We start from the raw sequence: 19289 nt of genomic DNA, 5'->3' as shown, positions 1-19289 counted from the left end.
ATAGATTAGTTTCGGAGTAAAAACTTCCACGAAAACTAAAATAATAAGATTTCCTAGCTATGCTACCAAGAAATCAATTTCCAAGAATATTTGGATTAGACCGAAACAATGATGTTTAATATGGTCAAAAATTGATGTTTGCAGACGCTCTTAGTCCGAATATTATGAACACTCTTAGTTCATTGATTACGAACGCTCTTAGTTCGTTTAGCGTGAATCCCCACAATTCCGCTTATTAAATAATCAAACCCATGTTCGTATTATACAAATCCTACAACAAATAAAGGAATTTAAAAGACAAGAAAGCAGGAACTTTAATTACAAAAGCTTACTTGATGATTCGGGGCTTGAGAACACATGCGAGTTGGAGTAGGCGTGTTAAGGCAGCAGCAGCAGCTAGTGGCAGTAACAGGCTCAGTGCAAGGCAGTAGCGTGAAGCGCTGGGCAACAGCGAGGCTTGCGGCAGTAGGCTGCGGGGCTTGAAACAGTGAAAGGATTGCAGACGTGCTATCGATCCTGGGTCGGGATTGCAGATGCTGCTTCAATCCTAAGCTAGGAATGCAGTGGCTGTTAGATCCTAATCTGGGATTGTAACGTGTTTACAATCCTGGTCGTGGCTAATGGCTCGATGGTGATGCAGGAAGCAGTTTGCGGGTGCTGCCGGTCGGTGGCTTTGCTAGCTGGAACGCGGGAGCTTGCTGCAGGAGGCTGGAGGGGCAGCGCGGGAGGCAGGGCTGCGGCACGGTAGGCTAGCACGACTAGGGTTTATGGCGGTTTTGGTGAGGGAGTTTTCGGGTTTTGGTTTTAGGGTTTTTTTTGTTTTAGGCTAGGGTTAGGACTTGTGCTGTGTGTGTTCTATTATTGATAATATGAGCCCTTTTTTTAGGGATTTACAAAGTACAAAATCTTGTCATACAAGGAAATAGAATCCGAATATAAGTAAGAAATCTAAAACCTTCTCTCCTATTACAACTCTATAACTAAACCCTAGTTTGAAAATGCACACTTAATGTCGATATCCTTCAACAGTTACTGCATTAAATATATTTTCAAGATATCATCTAAACTACTAGTCTACTCGTCATTGAGCTCAATCAAGATCCCACCACGAACGAAGCAGGTGTCAAGCCTCTGCCGGTGGAGTTTTTCATCATGGACATATGTGGCGTACATCATCGGCGGTGTTGCAAAATGTGGCACCGTCCATGGCCAACTCTATTGCAACGTCTGAAGCAGTTGCCTCATTGACAACGTGGGCTGGGATTTGAGGTCAGGAAGGAGCACCAGCACACATGCACATAATGATCCAATATCCGTCCATGTTTCCATTAAAATTGAACTTGGAGTGCCCATATAGCTTTTTTTCTTATGTACCATTTCCGGAGAAAACGAGGACTTTCAAGAAGGTGAATCATATATATTACTGTGTCTTCAATATGGTTCTTATAGGGGATTGAAGGAAAAGAAAGTAGTAATATAATATTCTTTGTCTTCAATATGGTTCTTATGATTTGAATCATATTTCAACCTATCCTTGTAGGGGATTGAAGGAAAAGAAGAAAAATGTGTATTCAATCCTTACCACCATAGTAAGGAAATGGTGGAAATCCCTTGCATTTTGGTCAAAAATTGCTATCAAAACGAGTTTTTAACAAAACCATTTTGAAGACAAAGAAGCTAAGAGCCGAAGATGCCTTAGTTTATCATTTGATGTCACTATCCTCTTCTCAAGGTCAAAATTAAGAGCTTAATCTTCTTTCTTCTTCACTTCTTTTAGTTTATATTTTACGAAGGCAAATACGGCTGCCCTCATACTGTGATCATTAATGAAAGTGTAGAATACACATGGAAGGGGGGATGGTGCCTAAACCACAAATAATAACAAGCATCAATACAATATCCCGAGATAAAGTAGACAATAACATGAGTCTCCACAAAAAACTATGTATTCCAACATGCACCAATTGACAAAAATATTGGCTACTCCATTTTCTTTACAAAGGTAGACATACCAGCAAGATATTGTTCACCAGAAGCCATTGGACAATCAAACCAGCTTCCCCACAATGTCACCACCGGAAATTAAATCCGGTAACACTTCGTTTCATTCTGTCACTAAGAGGCTGTGACCATTTGATAAAACAAGGAATTAACTTGTAGACATGGCAAATGGAGTGCGCACACTGGCATAAAGCCACGTTAAAGGTATTAATGGTCTTAAAGAGTTAAAGTATTCTTAATGGTCCTAATCTTATCGTTACAAATTAATGCAAAGTCACCTTTAGAGAGTAGTTGGTGTTTGTTGGTAATGGAGTAGTTGCATTTCTTACGTAGACAAGGTTCATAACCATTTTAATAGCAAAATTTTATCACCCTAGAAACATTCCCTGCATGATGGCGGTCAATGTTCAAAAGACAAACAGCAAGATGAGCAGTCCTTTGTTCTATGAATTGAAGAAGAAAGCCTCTTCCTTCTTAAAAGAGAAGATCAGAACTGCGCGTCTGGCGCTGACTGATGTAACACCTGCAGAGCTGTAAGTTTTCTGTACTTATGATCATGTCGATACGTTCTTCAGTTCATCTGATGTTAATAAGTTTTTGTGGATGATAAATTTACAGAATGACGGAAGAAGCTACAAATGAAAATTCATGGCCACCAGACACACGTACCATTGGGGTAATATCCAGGGCTGCCTTTGACGTTGATGATTACTGGAGGATTGTGGAGATTCTGCATAGGAGGTTAATGATTTCTATGTGCATGCTGTAACTAATAAGTAATCTTTTGAGTAATATTCACTTTCAGTTTTTTAATTTTTTGTTATGAATTAAGGTTGTCGAACTTTGATAGAAAGAATTGGCGAGGCTCTTACAAGGCTCTAATTCTATTGGAATACCTTCTAAGCCATGGACCATTGAGACTTGCTGAGGAGTTTGAGGTTGATATCGATGTCATCAAGCAGATGGGAAGGTTTCAGCACATTGATGAAAAAGGGTTAGCACATTTATAATCTGTATTCACATCACTCTATTTGAATGTCATGTTATGCTGTCAAAATGTGAATCTAATCCATACTTCGAAACAAAACTCTACCTTAGTTAAACAGAGATATATACTACTTTTTAATTTTCAGCATTCAACATCTATAAGGTTTGTGTGTGGTATGCAGATTTAACTGGGGCATGAGTGTGAGGAAGTTATCTGATAGAGTGCTCAAGCTTCTTGGAGACACTGTGTTTCTTAAAGAAGAGAGAGCCAGAGCTCGTAATCTAACTCGTGGAATACAAGGGTTCGGGAGCTTCAGTCAGCAGCATTCTCTCACAGATTCAAGCTTCAAGGAGCTATCTCGTAAAACGTATGAGAGGTGCAATTCACACTACACTGATCATCAGAGTCAGGAAGATAAGTCATTTGACTTAAAGGAGAATTTCTTGGTGAAGAAACAACCGCAGATTGGTGATCAAGACATCATCTCATCGAAACCTGAAATGAATCTCAACATAGGGGATCACCCATTTTGCCAGAATGAGCATCAGAGGGAAGAATCCCTTCTTTCTTCTGAAGATTGAATCTTGAAAGATGTCAGCTAGTTTGCTACAAGCCATTATAGTAGCTAAATGGCACACTTGTTTGTGATAAACCCAGTTGTACAGTTTTTGATGCACAGTTTGGATACATACACAATGATAAACACATATTATCTTCAATCATTCCAATTCTCCCAAACCTAGTAGTTAAACTCGCGTTCACTTTCACACACGCCTTTGCCAACTACTATTTATGGCGAGTCCTAGTTCGACCCATGGTGATGGATCTTAAAAAAATTGTATATATCTTCTGGATCGAGATATTTTCATTATGAATGCTAGTTCCATTGATGAAGCAACTTAAACAAGTAACAACGAGGGTAGATATGAATTTGGTTACTGTTTATCCTCGTCCTCTGTTTCTGGCAAAGGGATTGGGTATTTCTTTAAAGTTGAGCAAGTTATCGAAAACAATTTTTAATGAAAAATTTGCCACTATAAAATCTCATGAAAGTATCATCCCAACAAGAAATTAACACAGAAAGATAACAAAGTTAAACACAAACAATAAAAACAGTACTAACTCTTCCATGATCCTATTTGCATAAATTTAGAAGCATTTCCTATGAACTATGGACGGCCCAGACTCATCATACTCCGCTTTTGCAATCCACATCTGCAACGAAACAAGTAGAGTACTCCAGTAAGTATTTATCCCAAGATCAAAATTGAACACAGTTTGTATAGAAAATGAAGAAATGAAAACATACCTGCTGGAAGGTACTGAGCGAAGCCAAGATGGAGCCTCCAATCCAGACACTGTACTTCCTCTCAGGTGGTGCCACCACCTTGATCTTCATGCTGCTTGGGGCTAGAGCAGAAATTTCCTTGCTCATCCTATCAGCAATGCCTGGAAACATAGTTGAACCACCAGAAAGTACAATATTTCCGTAAAGGTCTTTCCTGATATCAACATCACACTTCATGATCGAGTTGTAAGTGGTCTCGTGAATGCCAGCTGCTTCCATTCCGATCATTGAGGGTTGGAAAAGGACTTCTGGGCATCTGAAACGCTCTGCACCAATGGTAATGACCTGCCCATCTGGTAACTCATAGCTCTTCTCAACTGAGGAGCTGGTTTTGGATGTCTCCAGCTCCTGCTCATAGTCAAGGGCAATGTAAGCAAGTTTTTCCTTCATGTCCCTAACAATTTCACGCTCAGCAGTGGTAGTGAAAGAATATCCACGCTCGGTAAGAATTTTCATCAAGCTATCAGTGAGGTCACGACCAGCAAGGTCAAGACGAAGGATGGCATGAGGGAGGGCATATCCCTCGTATATGGGGACTGTATGGCTGACACCATCACCAGAGTCAAGCACAATACCTTCACAGCCAAAAAAACACCCATCAATAAAGATGAAAAGAAAATAATTTGGATAACAGAAGTGTTATCTAATAATGATATGTCCAAATATAGAATTTTCAAAAATTAGCAAGACTAAAGTTCTCAACCAACTGTCTAAAAGTTCAAACCAGAAATATCAATAACCAATGTCTAAATCCAACTCAAGAAACTCTTTGTGACTCAGGCAGGAATCCTAAGACTGAAATAGAGATATCTTAAGTTCTTAACCTATAACATGTCCAAATATTTTTTTTGGTCTGGAACATGTCCAAATATGAAATTCCCAAAAAGTAGCATAACTGAAGTACTCAAACAACTAGTCTAAAAGTTCAAACCACACATATCAAAATCCAATCTCAGTAAATCCAATTCAGGCAAGAAACTATTTGGGACTCAGGTAGGAATCCTATAGACTAATATGCTGATATCAGAACCTATAATGATTCACATTAGGTCATTTTTGTCCAGACACAAAAACACATACAACTGATTGTGCCACTTTACGGCTTTGGATACTAAACTCGAAATTAACACCCTTACTTCATGAAACAGCAATCAGAATTCTTACCAGTTGTACGCCCACTTGCATACAGGGAAAGAACAGCTTGAATGGCCACATACATAGCAGGAGTGTTAAAGGTCTCGAACATTATCTGGGTCATCTTCTCACGATTAGCCTTGGGATTCAGGGGGGCCTCAGTTAGCAGAACTGGGTGCTCTTCTGGGGCAACACGAAGCTCATTGTAGAAGGTGTGATGCCAAATCTTCTCCATGTCATCCCAGTTGCTGACAATACCATGCTCAATTGGATATTTCAAAGTCAAGATACCTCGCTTGGATTGAGCCTCGTCACCAACATAAGCATCTTTCTGGCCCATGCCAACCATGACACCAGTGTGACGAGGGCGCCCTACAATGCTAGGAAAAACAGCTCGCGGAGCATCATCTCCAGCAAACCCGGCCTAAACAGTAACATCAAAAGTAGCCCTTAAGATTTAATGTACAAAACACAGAACATCTAACCACAAACAACTATTCATTGCAATCAGGACATCTAATCAAAGTTGTTCTTCCCAACAAAAATCATTGAATACCTTGACCATTCCGGTTCCATTATCACACACGAGCGGCTGAATGTCCTCACTTTCTGCCATCTTCTTCTACCTGCAAGACACACCACAATCAATTACAACAATGCCTCATTGAAATAACACATACACATAGTACACAATGCTAACATTTTCCTAATCGGCTTCCCTAAACTCTTCCTCTCCAGCTAAAATCTCCATTGAATACACAATCAAACTCAATGCTCATGCATAAAACTATTCAGTCATCACAAGGGAAAAAGAAAAAAAAATTGAGAAAGAGTTTCCTCCAATCCAAATCATAGACTACTAGTGTGGCACACAAACCAAAGCATGATGCAAAACAAAACTAGAACCTATATGATTCTCTTCACCAAAAATCAAAGAGGATAAAAAACTAATAAAGAAACGATCTTTCATGTGGGAAATCCCTAAATTTGATTCTACATATGAAATTGATACGAAATGTAACAAAGCCAAACAATGCAGCAATCAAATCATTCCACAGAGGAAACAAGAAAGAAAGAAAGAAAGAAGATTACAGATCTAAGGCGATGAACAAAGAGAGGGATAAGAAAGGCAAGTATGAGAAAGAGAGAAGAGATGAGATGAGATGAGATGAGATGAGATGAGGAAGTCGACCTTTGTGAATGAGAGTGAGGGAGATCGATGGCGAAACAGAGAGAGAGAGACACCCAGAATTGGAGGAGGTGAATAAGAGTAATAAAGGGTAATCCGAGCCGTTGGGATTTATGGACCGCGTCCATGGGCCCCTTGTGGGGCCATTATTACACCTCCTTCCGCTGTTCCAGTCATTTTTCTCCACCCTCTTGACCATTTTGCCCCTCTTCTCCCCTCTTGAACCTAATTACATTTCCTTTTTAGTGCTAAACCAATTTGATTAAGAAGAGGCTTCTTGTCAACACAAGGCAAGAAGTACATAGGGAGCATGTGGATCATGTTATATCGGTCCTTTTCGTATAAAATTTGAATCTGAAATGGTTGATCGATCGTATATTTAACAACGACGTTTTGAACACTACAAGGAGGACATACAAGCAAATCATAACCTCGTCTATCACGTTTTCATATTGAATGAAGAGTGCGGGTGAAAGTGTCAGCTCAAACATTTTAAAAGTGCTTTAATGTAGGGTAATGAACACAACTGCAAGCTGCATCCTATAATGGATCAATCAGAACATTAAACAACAATAAGAGAAAGGAATTGCTTTAAACAACCTTAAAGAATGTTAAGGATCTACTCAAAATCCAGACTACTATGGTTGGCAAAATCAGAATCATAACTGTCACCAGCTAGGTAGTGGCAATGCATGATAGTTCTAGCTAACCGTAGGTGGGAGACTCATCATTGGAATCATAGAAAACAAAGCTATACATAAATGAAATAAATAAATGATGAAACAAGCAATAGTCATTCGAAAGCAATTACAGAGAGGCTTGTTCATTAAGTGTTCACCAAGTCAGAGCTTAGGGTATTCTTACAAGCAACAAGCTTACCAACTTCCATTAATTTGTATCAAATTCATGATGATATTTACCATCCAACAGAAACGTCCAAAAGTGCTGTAACAGAAAGCTCTCCGGGCAACATAACAAATATTATTGCTTTCAATTCAAAAATTACATTAGTTAGGAAGTGCAAATGATAAAAGAGTTCAAACTGACTAGAACAAGATAGACTACTCTTGTATAGATCGACAAGCAAATCTCCAAGTCTTTCTAATAAATTATTACAAGGTCTAAGCAGAATACTAACATCAATCTTGAAATTGGATAATTATGCGATTTGAACTTCTTCACGTTGATCACCCATTGGTGCAATTTGAACACTTCATACCAAGAGACCAATGAAGGTAGGCTCGCCAATCACTTCTACAAGAATGGTGGTAGAATCACCCATCGACGTGGATACTTAGGTCTTCCGTCCTTCCCATCAAATAGCTGCAGATGGCAGGTGTCACAAAATATTAATATTGCATGTACAGAGCTTCTAAATACAAACTCATATGAATACTTGTAAATTCATGCAATTTAATAATAATCAACGTGAGCTTAATTAGACCAAGATGTTAGCTAAAAACAAGACAAAACATTTTAAGCAAAAGAAGAGCACTATAAGTTACTAGCATACCAAACAACATATTTGGTTTGGAGGACAAAGTAGTATAGAGGAGTACCTTCTTTAAACGGCGGTGCTTTCCAAGGGCCCAATTGGTCATGATAGAAGCAGCAACTACAGCAAAAAGATAACCAGCAACCGTCTGCGTTGCAATATTAAAGCCCAACCACTGATAAATCTCAGTTGTGTAATTTGCGCATGTCACTATATTGAATAGAAAACCACATGGTATTTGATAGCCTCCACTTCCATCAGGGCTCCTCAGATTCCTCAATAGAATATGACAATATAAGTTTGCGATTTGACATATTATCCCAAAACCAAACCCAATCTTCATTTGGAGGTCGCTAACAGGGGTGTAAAGTGGGTGATTCACGTAGTAAGCCATAAGTGCCGCAAAGCTCCAATAATAAGCACAATTCCGAGATACATAGGAGAGAGGTGAGGTTGCATGGCTGAACCTATGTATGAAAAATGTTTCCATAATACGTTTAAAGTAGTGGAAGCAATAATAATATAGAGCATATGTCTGTACTGGGTGGATGACACGGTCTCCTTTGAAGCCCAAGTACTGGTAAACAGGGAAGAAGTAAAATATGGGATAAATGAGCAAAGGACCAATATACTCAAAGAAGAAGAGTGTTCGGTATTCAACTTGTGGGCCTAAGTCCTTAAACACCACAGTTAAGTTGTCTGAGTTTCCACTGTAATAATCTTTGAGACTCTTCTTGGAGGAGAGGACAACTGCCTTCTCTTTTGATCCTGGTTTGACAGGAAGAGTAAGCCGCTGCCTTGAAGGATAGAACTTTTTGGCTGTTGACATAAGAGATTTAATCATGTTACAGTTATGTTACGATATGAAGGGCCACTTACACACAGCTCTCTGTTCATTTAGTATGAAACAATGCATATAGGATGACAAAAGCATCAATAGTGAGATATACCAACCTAGAAAATAACAAATGTCAATAAAATTTAATTCAGACCAGAAAATGCAAACTTTTCTAACAGTCCAAGAGGTCCTATGCATTTCAGTTAAATTGGAATATAGGATGACGAAGGCATCAATAGTGAAATATACCAACCTAGAAAATAACATATGTCGATAACAAATAATTCAGACCAGAAAATGCAGAGTTTCTAACAGTCCAAGAGGTCCTATGCATTTCAGTTAAATTGGAACAAGGAAACCAAACAGTACACCATTGTAATATCCTTTATTTCATTATTTCTTCCTAGAATGCATGTTAATCTAAACCTTATTACCAATCATGATATCTCCAAACTAGCTTTTTAATCAAAGACAAAAAATCATGATTGTTTTTACGGTCAAATGTGACTGGGAAACTGTAATCAGACAGAGAGAAAGAAGAAGGAAAACAGAGAATTGACTAACAGCATCAAAATGTGCAAAAGCCAAAAGCTCCGGCCATCAGATCAGACAAAGATTAACGATATACTATGGAGAAACAATGAATCACAGATTGAGCACTACATGCATCAAGGACCATGATCGCTACATTTTCCTTAAAATCAATTTTCTATCTTATTTTTCCACTAATCCTACTTCAAATTTTCTTTGGAATCAAGCTAGAAACTCTTATGCTCCCTGCAGTTTCCCTTGAGATGCTCTTCCATGATAAAATCTAATACTTCAAGCAAAAGTGAAAGATACTCTCAATAGTCTGTTCTTTATTAGCTTTCAAATTCTGATGATATCCATCTAGACTAGGTTATCAGATGCTTTAGATTCAATCGCAGCACAAATAGCTCTTGCTGTTAGTCAACTTATGTAATATATTTGAAGTGCCAATACAGAGGTAAAGATTATGGGGTTGTCCAGACAAGGTGCTTCAAGTTTGGTATCTCCATAAGTATTACAGGATGTAAAGTATGCATCTGCACACAACTATTCCAAAACAAAGAAAATATGAATGATGCAACATGCTCTAAAGTCACAAATCAATCAGATTAGCATTCAAAGGTGTTAATTGAACCGAAAAGAAACCATGTCAAAGACTGCTTATACAAGTCCCTAATAAAAGAGAAGCATATCCAGCAACACTTACATCGCTTATGGATCTCCTCCTGCAGATCAGCAACAGTGGCCTGCATCACAAACAGAGAGACGAACACAGTCAGAAAAATCTAACAAATGGGTTCCACTACACTCAAAAGCACGAAAGAACCGAACTTAAATTCTTCACTAGTTCAAATTCACATAAATTTTGAATCTTTAACCCAAAATTCTAATCCAGTGGAATAAAGTCCAACACTTTCAAAACCCATATGAAGAAGAAAAGAAGAACTTACAGAGTCACTGAGCTCGAGGCCACCCTTGAAAAGCTCTCTACCACTCCTAGTAACTACGGTGACCTTCATCTCCTCGAGCCAGAGAGGCAGAGACCCACTTCACAAAATTGAGCTAGCAATCAGATACGGGTGAGTGAGCCGTAGTTAGATCCGGAAATGGGTTTATGGGGGTCTCTTTTAATAACGATGTGGGAATTAGTTAATGGGGGTAGGATAGTAGTAGTTGGTTAGGGCGGTATTGGATATACAATTAAGGCGTGTGGTTGGGGTAGGAAGGCTAACTATGGAGGCTGATCAACCACACATAACTCCTACAATTGCACTATGAAACACTCTTTGGTTACATCGAAATGCATTGTTCAGTGTTTATTATTAAGCTAGTAAGCTACATATTGGATTTTGGTTACACGATTAATTATTGGGGCAATGTAATTCAACCGTAATTGAAAGTTTGAAACCATCAAGTTGCTGAACGGATTTGCGTGGTAAAATTTCAGTCAATGTCCTCAGGTAGCCTTGTTTAAGCGATTGCTGCGATATGGGTCTAGTAGAAAATGAAAGCTCAACATTTATTGTGCAGGGACCAGGAGTGTAGTTGTGAAGTACTTGAGTTGTATTTCATGACGAGAAATGATTCACAATTGCAAGGTTGCTCGCTGCTTCTTTTCCTTTTTCCCAAATGAGGAAGTCTTGGTTCATCTCAAACATTACATGTGAGACGTCCGACAAGTCAGACAATAGTAAACTACTCAGAATTGAATCGACCAGTCCCTAAGTTTGAATGCTTGTTACAAATTGATAAAGAAACAATCTGGCCTGGAACTTGATATCTCAGAACTCTGTACCTTTCCATTGTGATTACTGTTTTTGTTTTCATCTGTAAACAAACTTCATACAAGTACAAACCACTTCCTGCCTATTTATAAGCCCAAATTTGTCTACCTCCAGCAAAGCATTTTAGTAGGAACTGTTCCGTGCAATACCAGTGAAATGCAAACTGCTGGTTGCCACAAGTAGAGAAGCATCCACAGCTTCTGGACCTTGATTAGTGCCAAAAAACAGAACCAGGACATACATAAAGTAAACAGTTTCATGTTTGTACCATCTTAAGCAGAATAACAACATGAATTCCAATCTAAAAGCATTGGTAAGGCAAGCATAGCTGGAATTTGCTATTTTTCATATATCAAGTTCAACAGCTGAATGCAGCACATCACAAAGAGACGATATACCACAATCAGGTGAAATGCTCTGCCCAGAAACACAAATTAAACACTTTTCAATCTCTTAACCTGACAAACTATTGCTTTCGAAACCTCACCTATAACCAACTATTGATTGGCAGAATGAGTAAGACTTTGCATCACATTGAAGATGCTGGTTACCGCAATATGGAATACAGAACATCCTGAGAATACATGCAAAGTAAAAATATACAGTATACTTATATGACAATAAGAATGCTCACACAATCACATCAGTTATGATGATGACTATAAGGTGGCCAACACCATTGTCTTAATTAAATGCAGTTTTTGTACTGTAAAATAGCTCCTCCCACATTAGATGCAACTTTTCAACTTTTCCAACATAAAAACCCCAACTCCAGATGTCAGCCGGTTATTAAACCCGGAACAAACCAAAGAAGACGGTCTGTGGTAATAGTAACTCAAAAGAAAAGTCTCAAACTACCAAAAACAGAAGTCATATCCACTAAAATGTAACCACTAACCACCAAGAGAAGCTTGTAACCCAATCATGAGAAAGCATAAAGTCATAAATGGCAGAAAAACCTCCTGAACGAAAAGATTAACTGTGGTCCTATGCACAAGTGTGCAAATTGTAGGAAAGCTCAGCCATTGAAATATAACATATTGAAAAATAGGATCATACAACATTACAAATCACACATTATCTCTTTAGTTTACTCTAATAAAGATTGGTCAGAGGGAAGTAGAAAATTGGGCATCATTGTCACAGTCAATAGTAGACTACAAACAATCAACATCAACTTAGGAAACTAGAATCTTCATGTACTGCAAATTGCATCGTAAACTCTAGTTCGTTCTCTGCCCACTATCAACATTGATGAATGAATTTGCACATATGAATGCTATATACAGTTTAAATAGCAGTTATTCCAGATCAAAGAGTGAATTATACTACAAATACATATATCTGTAAGAATTAACAAGGATCGTTGTCACAACCAAGCTATTAAGTGTGTAGTGTGCATGCAAACGAACTTAAGTGAAGATAGTGATAAATAAACAGTTAAAAAGAACAATGTTCAAACTCTCAAAGGCTGCTTTTGTAGTTTTTCAAATTGCCAGAAATTTTTTAAACATATAATGAGTGCAGGAGTATCACAATGGAGTTTCAAAACAGGCCAACACATTTTTGAAAAGCAGATGATTACCCACTTTATGGCTCAATCTCCATCAGAACAAATTTCTATCAAACACATTATGCAAGTTTACAAATATCCTCATACTCAACAGCTTTAAGCACTCTACCATCATAGACGCCCTTCTCTATCTGCACCTTAGCGCAAAATTTATCCGTGTCCACTGCCAGCAACCTTGCATTCGATCCTCTGTACGCGCCATTCACTATCTTCACGAGGCACCCAATTTGAGGAATCACCGTCTCAAGCTCCTGCTGGTCAACTCTCAAGACATGCTTGCTTTCAAGCATTTCAATCTCCCCAACATACTTGTCAATCACTTTCTTCACAACCCCTTTTTGCTTGTAGTAACCCTTCTCCGCCAAAGCTTTACTCATAACTTTCACAATGATCCCCTCACACACCCAATAATCCTTCCTATTAACCCTCTCTTTCTTCCTCTCCTCCTCCCTCATCAACTCCTCCAACGCCAAGCTCCCTGAACCACCACCACCACCATTACCACCCCCAGTTTTCGCCTTCTTGCTCTTCCTCTCATCCTCCACCTCCTCAAACACCAATTTAGAACTCTCCCCTTTCTCTTTCTTCAACCCCCCAAGCGCAAACCCGACTTTCACACCACTCTCCACTTTCAACTCCCTATTCACCTCCTCACCACCCTGACCCTCTACATTATCCGCATTCGGCATTGACTGATAAACCCTCTCAATCTGCTTCTTAATCTCCCTCTCCTGCTTCTCCTCCTCCGCCAAATCGGCCTTCACTCTCTTCATCTTCTCCCTCTCCTTAAACAGCGTCTCCGAATCCCTATCAATATAAGTAATGAACCACCCTTTCGGCGTCTCCTCCACCTTGCACTTGCCGTTCCTCCCCAAATGCTTCACAAACTCCGTCAGCGTGGCCCACTCCGTCGAGTTCATGTGGACGTGGTGGCGGTCGTTGATGTACTCGTTGTAAACGACGGTGGCGGCGATGCGGCTGAAGCGGTGGCTGCGCTTCATGTGCTCCAAGAAACTGGTCTCGAACTCCTCCGAGTAGCCCTCGACGACGCGGTTGGGGTTCTCGCCGAAGATGAGCATCTGGCGCTGGTGGCTCTCGCTCATGCAGTGGCACTTGAAGCCGTTCTCGTCGCGGCATTGCTTCTGGCACATCTGGCAGTACCACCGGAGCTTCTGCAGCCCCTTGGCTTTGATTCGGTTCGCGATTGCCTTGGGCGTCAGGAAGTCGTTCTTCCCCATGACGATGATTCAGAGAAATTGAAATAAAGATTTCAATTTGGGGGAGAATGAGAATAAAAACCCTAACCCTAGGATTGGATATTTAGCGGAAAGGGAAAGCCGCGATCTTTGCTAGAGAAAAGGTTGGGAATAGAGGGCGTCAAATTTTGAGTCGGAATAAGCGGCCGGACGTGAAAGTTTGACCGGAAGAAGAGTATCGGAGTGAGAGGGAGACGGTACCTATTCCTATTGGCTTCTCACGCTTCTCTGTAATCCTGAGTCGTCTCCTTTCGTTTTATTGTGATGATGTTTTATTTATTATATTTTTTTTGTAGATTTGTTAGATTACCATTTTATCCTCCTCTAATAATAGGCTGCACTTTGGCATGTTGATTAACGAAGGAGTTTTGTGGAATACTGAAAATTTAACGGTCTTAATGTAAATTTAACATTTACTACAATTTTTCCAAAGACGAGAGCTTGAGTTTGTAAGAATGAGTTCTATTCTACATCATTGCGGAGAAAAATGGGATTCGATCGATATTACTCGAGTAATGAAGCTTTGGAATGTTAGAATGTCATTGATATGATAATGTACTCTGACATTTTTTTTTAAGGGTAGAAATAGAGTGACTGAGGTACATTATAGTCAATTACAAAATGTAGAGATAGATGGCAACATGTCGAATTAATCAAAAATGTAGTCACTACTACGCTAAAACAACGAGAAAAATTGAAGAAATAACAAAAGGAAGGAAAAATGGTTTTCGTTTGGTTGCAAGTTCTTAATTAACCATCATAAAGTGAAACTACCTAGTTACGTTGAACATACGTGTGAAGAAACTTGAATGGGGGAAGCTGCTAGTCTGTGACTTGCTTAGGGAAAAGTCAAAGAAGTAATAATAAAAAGTTCAGATCAGATATCAGAGAATGTAAAAGACAAGAGTCACAAGACCATTAGGACAAAAACATAACACTACTCACAACATGGCAAGCCAGCTCCTGGCAAATATCAAATTATGATAAGTTAACCTTGTTACACACTTACACCAGAGTCTCGATTCCTTGTTTTCTGTCACAACCACTGATTGTAATCTCCTTCTTCTGGCCGGTGGACTTGTCCTCAGCAGATACCTTCAGGATACCATTAGCATCTATCTCGAAACAGACATCAAATTTTGGAACACCCTTGGGAGCTGGAGGAATGCCCTCAAGCATGAACTGGCCCAGAAAGTTATTATTTATTGTTGTTTCACTCTCACCCTCATAAACATGGAACGGGGCTTCAGTTTGATTATGGTAGAAAGTAGTAAAAGCACTGTTCTTTTTTATGGGAATTTTGCTGTTCCTTGGGATGACGACTGACATGTAATGGTCTTCTCTACAGTCCACCCCGAGCGAGAGTGGGGTGACATCCAAGAGAGTAAAGTCTTGAAGCTTTCCATTTCCATGGCCACTCAAGACTGCAGCTTGAACAGCCGCACCATATGCAATAGCCTCATCAGGATGAATACTCTTGCACAGTTCCTTTCCCTTGAACACATTCTGTAATAGTTGTTGCACCTTGGGAATTCTCGAAGAACCACCGGCAAGAACGATATCATCCACACTGTCCGTGTCCATTTTAGCATCCTCCAAACACTTTTGCACAGGCTCCATACATTTGGTGAAGAAATCCATGTTGAGTTGTTCAAATTTAGAACGGGTGAATGTCACATAAAAATCGATACCCTGATGCAAACATTCAATTTCAATGTCAGTTGTAGTTGTAAATGAAAGCCTCCTCTTTGCCTTTTCACATGCATTTTTTAACCTCCTAAGAGTTCTGATGTTTCCGCTGACATCCAAATTGTGCTTCCTCTTAAATTTCTCAACACAGTAATTCACCATTTTGGTATCGAAGTCCTCACCTCCAAGGTGAGTATCTCCAGCAGTGGCTTTCACTTCAAAGACACTATCACCTATTGTAAGTAGCGACACATCCAAAGTACCCCCACCCAAATCAAATATGAGTACATTTCTCTTGCTATACCAACCAGCCTTCTTGTCAAGGCCATAAGCAATGGCTGCTGCAGTTGGTTCATTGATGATACGCATCACATTTAGGCCTGCAGAAATACCAGCTTTTTTTGTAGCCTCGCGCTGTGAATTATTGAAGTAAGCAGGGACAGTGATCACTGCATTCTTCACAGTTGATCCAAGATAGACTTCAGCAATCTCCCGCATTTTTGCAAGAACCATGGATGAGATCTCTTCAGCAGCACACTGTTTCTCTTTGCCTTTATGCGTAACCAAAATCATAGGCTTATCATCAGGACCTTCAACCAACTTGAATGGCCGGAGCTTCTTGTCACTTTGAACAGACTTATCACTGAATTTCCTGCCAATCAACCGCTTTGCATCTGCAAATTGATTCAAATCAATTTTCTTTCAAAACATTTGTTGCAATTCAGATGGGATTCAGTAATATTGTAACAGGATTTTGTTGGTAAATATAAAGTGAATTTCTTTTGAGCCTTGATCCACTCAGGGGAAGGATACATATCAAAATAAAGACAACGTTTTCAACTCCTTTAAAAGCAATATTGAACCATGTGAAAACTAGAAGGGGGATAGAAGAAGAAGCCTTACCGAAGATGCATTTGTCGGGGTTTCTTATGACCTGATTAAACGCTGCTTCTCCTACCAGAAGCTCAGTATCAGTGAAGGCAACACATGACGGCGTGGTCCTGTTGCCCTGATCGTTCACTATGATATCAACATTATTGTTATCATGCTTCCAAACTCCCACACATGAGTACTTTGTGCCAAGATCAATTCCGATTGCATGAACTTCTTTACCAGCCATTCTCACCTCAAAAACTTAAAAAAGTAAAATAAACAACACTGACGATCAGAATACTTGTGAATTAAAGGTCCATCAATGCTTTAAACTAATCCCGAAAAGAAAAGAAAACACACACAAGTTATCGAATCAGCGGTAACAAATACAAACCCAGACCAGAGCAGAAAATACAAAATCACATATGAAAATACATATATAGATACCAACCAATCGCGTATATATGGAGGTGGTCAGAGGTGGCGGCGACTGTGGAGATTAAGCGTCGGTGAGTTTGTACACAGCTTTTGGATTTTTAATTTTTTCTTTCTTTCTCTGGACAGAGTTAAAGGATGGAAAGTTTCTCAAAGTAAAAGAGAATGAACAGACAGCGGCAACTTCTTGTGTTAGACTTAATGGACAAGTTTTTGCTTTGGCAAGAGTCCCCATTTTCTAAAAAAAAAAAAAAAACAATGCCCATGGGGTTAGCTTTCCCTTTCTAAAGAAGCGATGTCGTTTTGGTAGTCAGCTTATGGCGCTAAGACTTCCCCCCCGCCAAAAAAAAAAAATTCACGCCCGTCGATTTCAGGGCCCAAAAGAAATATTTGACCAAGTCAAAAGATGTGTCTCCCACTCCTAATAGGAGACATTAAGGTTTGTCAATTGTCACCTATAATTTCGTCTCTAATTGAGTATTTTCTTGTAGAACTCTTGGCCTTGAAACACCTCTTAAGCTAGCTTAACAAAAAAGAAAGAATAAGAGAAGAGAACGAGATTAGGTTAGAAATAAGAGAAATTAGCTAGAGAAACGAGGATATATGAAGAGACTTTTTATGGGATTAGGTTAGAAAGAGGAAGACATGAAGAGACAAATAATAGAGATTTTGGGGAATGGCATTTTTCATTCCAACACCTAGGCTTAAGATTAAAGAGACTAGGGCTAGCTCGGATCAGTTTCATCTAGTCATTAGCCGGAATTTACACCGAACTAATGGAACCCAATTCAGTTTGGTTACTCAGTTCTTGTGTCAACTTAAATGTTCAAAAAATATATATATCTGCAACTTTGAAGAGAATAGCCAGGGTTTTTTATTTTGTTAGAGAAAGTAATATGATGTATGCAACACTACTGTAATAGCATAAGCTTGTGACAATATTACACACTTAAAAGTTACCACCTAGCAAACTCAAAAAACAACATTTCAGAAACGAGAGCCGAAACCTAACCGGGAAAATGATCATTTACCCAATTTTAGCTTAAAAATTGCCCACTTACCCAAACACTATAAGAGATTGCTCACTAACCCAAATACTCTAAGAGATTATTTTCCTGATACTCAATTAAGTATTTTTTAAATTTTAATTCATTTTTATTTATTTTTTGGACAATTTTGCCCTCTCATTCTTTGTCACTTTGAGAAAGAAGTCATTGGAGATCTTGCTTGACTCCGGCGACCGGTGACCCGACGCCTGCGACCGGTGACCCGACGCCTGCGACCGGTGACCGGACTCCGGCGACCAATGACCTGAATCCGGCTACTGGATTGGTGACCGGATTCCGGCGTCTGAATTTATTGCCCCCTAATAATACCCAGTAACCATATTATTGCCCCCTAATACTCATATTATTACCTCCCAATAATCATATTATTGCCCTCCAGTGAATTGCGTAAACTACCAAAACCAAAATGAATACACTACAGGCACAATTGATCAATTTATATGCATATTATTGCCCCCCAATACTCATATTATTGCCTCCAATAATCATATTATTGCCCCGCAATAGACATGTTTAACTACTCAATAAAACTTTTTTTTTTCATTCTTCTTTCTTTTCAGCAAGAAAACACTACAAAAATTGCATCCAACTGCAATGTTAACCTGCTTCTATTAACAAGATATTACCCAACTATGGTACTTGTTTTCTCAAAAAATAAAAGAAAAAAAAGAAGCCTACTGTACTTGCAAATCATACAGAACCAACGGGGAAAGCAAGCTCTAGAACAACTTGTGCTGAATATCAAATTAACCATCAAGTGTTCATCCAACCATCAGTTTCAAACTTTCTTCTTTTTTTTTTTTCTTCCATTCGCGGAGCTCACAGTTTACCAAAAAAAAAAAATGAGGCGGAATTGATAGAGAGATTGGCAGTGGAGAATGTAATTGGGAGTTGGGACTCAGACCAAAAAAAAAAAGTGCAAAATCGGGCTATAGACCACGGTAATGGCGGCATGAAGGCTAAGAGTGGTCATAAAACAACGTCGTCCAGCACCTCAGCAAACGCAGCGCCCAACTCTGAAGCACTTCCTTCACAGAAGCTCGAAATCGTTGTCGTCGTCATCCTCCGACGCCTCGCTCAGCTTGCCT

General features: G+C 39.3%; 5 protein-coding genes across 6 annotated transcripts; 1 reads left to right on the top strand and 4 right to left on the bottom strand.

Moving 5' to 3' along the window:
* The first annotated feature begins 2153 nt into the window (after positions 1-2153).
* On the top strand, positions 2154-3708 carry LOC112182707 (epsin-3). The gene is made up of 4 exons (XM_024321230.2): positions 2154-2534; positions 2620-2742; positions 2834-2995; positions 3171-3708. The coding sequence occupies exons 1-4, from the start codon at positions 2392-2394 to the stop codon at positions 3568-3570; spliced, it is 828 nt and encodes a 275-aa protein (XP_024176998.2). The 5' UTR covers positions 2154-2391; the 3' UTR covers positions 3571-3708.
* A 294-nt stretch (positions 3709-4002) lies between these two features.
* On the bottom strand, positions 4003-6754 carry LOC112182704 (actin-97). Of its 2 annotated transcripts, none has more exons than XM_024321225.2 (5): positions 6664-6754; positions 6028-6097; positions 5502-5895; positions 4299-4912; positions 4003-4204 (listed from the first exon to the last, which is right to left on the bottom strand). In XM_024321225.2, exons 2-5 carry the CDS (start codon positions 6085-6087, stop codon positions 4139-4141), a joined length of 1134 nt encoding a protein of 377 aa, XP_024176993.1. In that variant the 5' UTR covers positions 6088-6097; positions 6664-6754; the 3' UTR covers positions 4003-4138. The 2 variants fall into 2 exon arrangements, with proteins under 2 accessions (XP_024176993.1, XP_024176994.1); XM_024321226.2 differs by lacking the exon at positions 6664-6754 and adding an exon at positions 6564-6632.
* An 867-nt stretch (positions 6755-7621) lies between these two features.
* On the bottom strand, positions 7622-10744 carry LOC112182703 (very-long-chain enoyl-CoA reductase). The gene is made up of 4 exons (XM_024321224.2): positions 10475-10744; positions 10231-10270; positions 8220-8974; positions 7622-7983 (listed from the first exon to the last, which is right to left on the bottom strand). Exons 1-4 carry the CDS (start codon positions 10541-10543, stop codon positions 7915-7917), a joined length of 933 nt encoding a protein of 310 aa, XP_024176992.1. The 5' UTR covers positions 10544-10744; the 3' UTR covers positions 7622-7914.
* Positions 10745-12720: 1976 nt separating this feature from the next.
* On the bottom strand, positions 12721-14377 carry LOC112182702 (KIN17-like protein). Its single transcript, XM_024321223.2, has one exon. It carries the CDS (start codon positions 14117-14119, stop codon positions 12941-12943), a length of 1179 nt encoding a protein of 392 aa, XP_024176991.1. The 5' UTR covers positions 14120-14377; the 3' UTR covers positions 12721-12940.
* Positions 14378-14980: 603 nt separating this feature from the next.
* Positions 14981-17313, bottom strand: LOC112182696 (heat shock cognate 70 kDa protein-like). Its single transcript, XM_024321211.2, has 3 exons — positions 17151-17313; positions 16730-16960; positions 14981-16500 (listed from the first exon to the last, which is right to left on the bottom strand). The coding sequence occupies exons 2-3, from the start codon at positions 16944-16946 to the stop codon at positions 15143-15145; spliced, it is 1575 nt and encodes a 524-aa protein (XP_024176979.1). The 5' UTR covers positions 16947-16960; positions 17151-17313; the 3' UTR covers positions 14981-15142.
* Between the last annotated feature and the right edge of the window lie 1976 nt (positions 17314-19289).

Source organism: Rosa chinensis, chromosome 1 (assembly GCF_002994745.2).
Source record: "Rosa chinensis cultivar Old Blush chromosome 1, RchiOBHm-V2, whole genome shotgun sequence".
NCBI classification, from domain to species: Eukaryota; Viridiplantae; Streptophyta; class Magnoliopsida; order Rosales; family Rosaceae; genus Rosa; species Rosa chinensis.
The sequence above is the reverse complement of the archived record's forward strand: the minus strand, read 5'-3'. Positions and strand labels throughout refer to the sequence as shown.

Bases quoted from the DNA above. Each gene is read 5' to 3' on its own strand.
- LOC112182702 (XM_024321223.2), bottom strand. From the start codon at position 14,119: ATGGGGAAGAACGACTTCCTGACGCCCAAGGCAATCGCGAACCGAATC.
- LOC112182707 (XM_024321230.2), top strand. From the start codon at position 2,392: ATGATGGCGGTCAATGTTCAAAAGACAAACAGCAAGATGAGCAGTCCT. The intron at 2,535-2,619 runs GTAAGTTTTCTG...ATAAATTTACAG, and splicing joins GATGTAACACCTGCAGAGCT to AATGACGGAAGAAGCTACAA. The intron at 2,996-3,170 runs GTTAGCACATTT...TGTGGTATGCAG, and splicing joins CAGCACATTGATGAAAAAGG to ATTTAACTGGGGCATGAGTG.
- LOC112182703 (XM_024321224.2), bottom strand. From the start codon at position 10,543: ATGAAGGTCACCGTAGTTACTAGGAGTGGTAGAGAGCTTTTCAAGGGT. The intron at 8,975-10,230 runs GTAAGTGTTGCT...TTATGTCAACAG, and splicing joins GGAGGAGATCCATAAGCGAT to CCAAAAAGTTCTATCCTTCA. The intron at 7,984-8,219 runs GTACTCCTCTAT...TGCCATCTGCAG, and splicing joins AGCACCGCCGTTTAAAGAAG to CTATTTGATGGGAAGGACGG.
- LOC112182704 (XM_024321225.2), bottom strand. From the start codon at position 6,087: ATGGCAGAAAGTGAGGACATTCAGCCGCTCGTGTGTGATAATGGAACC. The intron at 5,896-6,027 runs GTATTCAATGAT...GTTACTGTTTAG, and splicing joins ATGGAACCGGAATGGTCAAG to GCCGGGTTTGCTGGAGATGA. The intron at 4,205-4,298 runs GTATGTTTTCAT...GTTTCGTTGCAG, and splicing joins CGCTCAGTACCTTCCAGCAG to ATGTGGATTGCAAAAGCGGA.
- LOC112182696 (XM_024321211.2), bottom strand. From the start codon at position 16,946: ATGGCTGGTAAAGAAGTTCATGCAATCGGAATTGATCTTGGCACAAAG. The intron at 16,501-16,729 runs GTAAGGCTTCTT...ATCAATTTGCAG, and splicing joins CCCCGACAAATGCATCTTCG to ATGCAAAGCGGTTGATTGGC.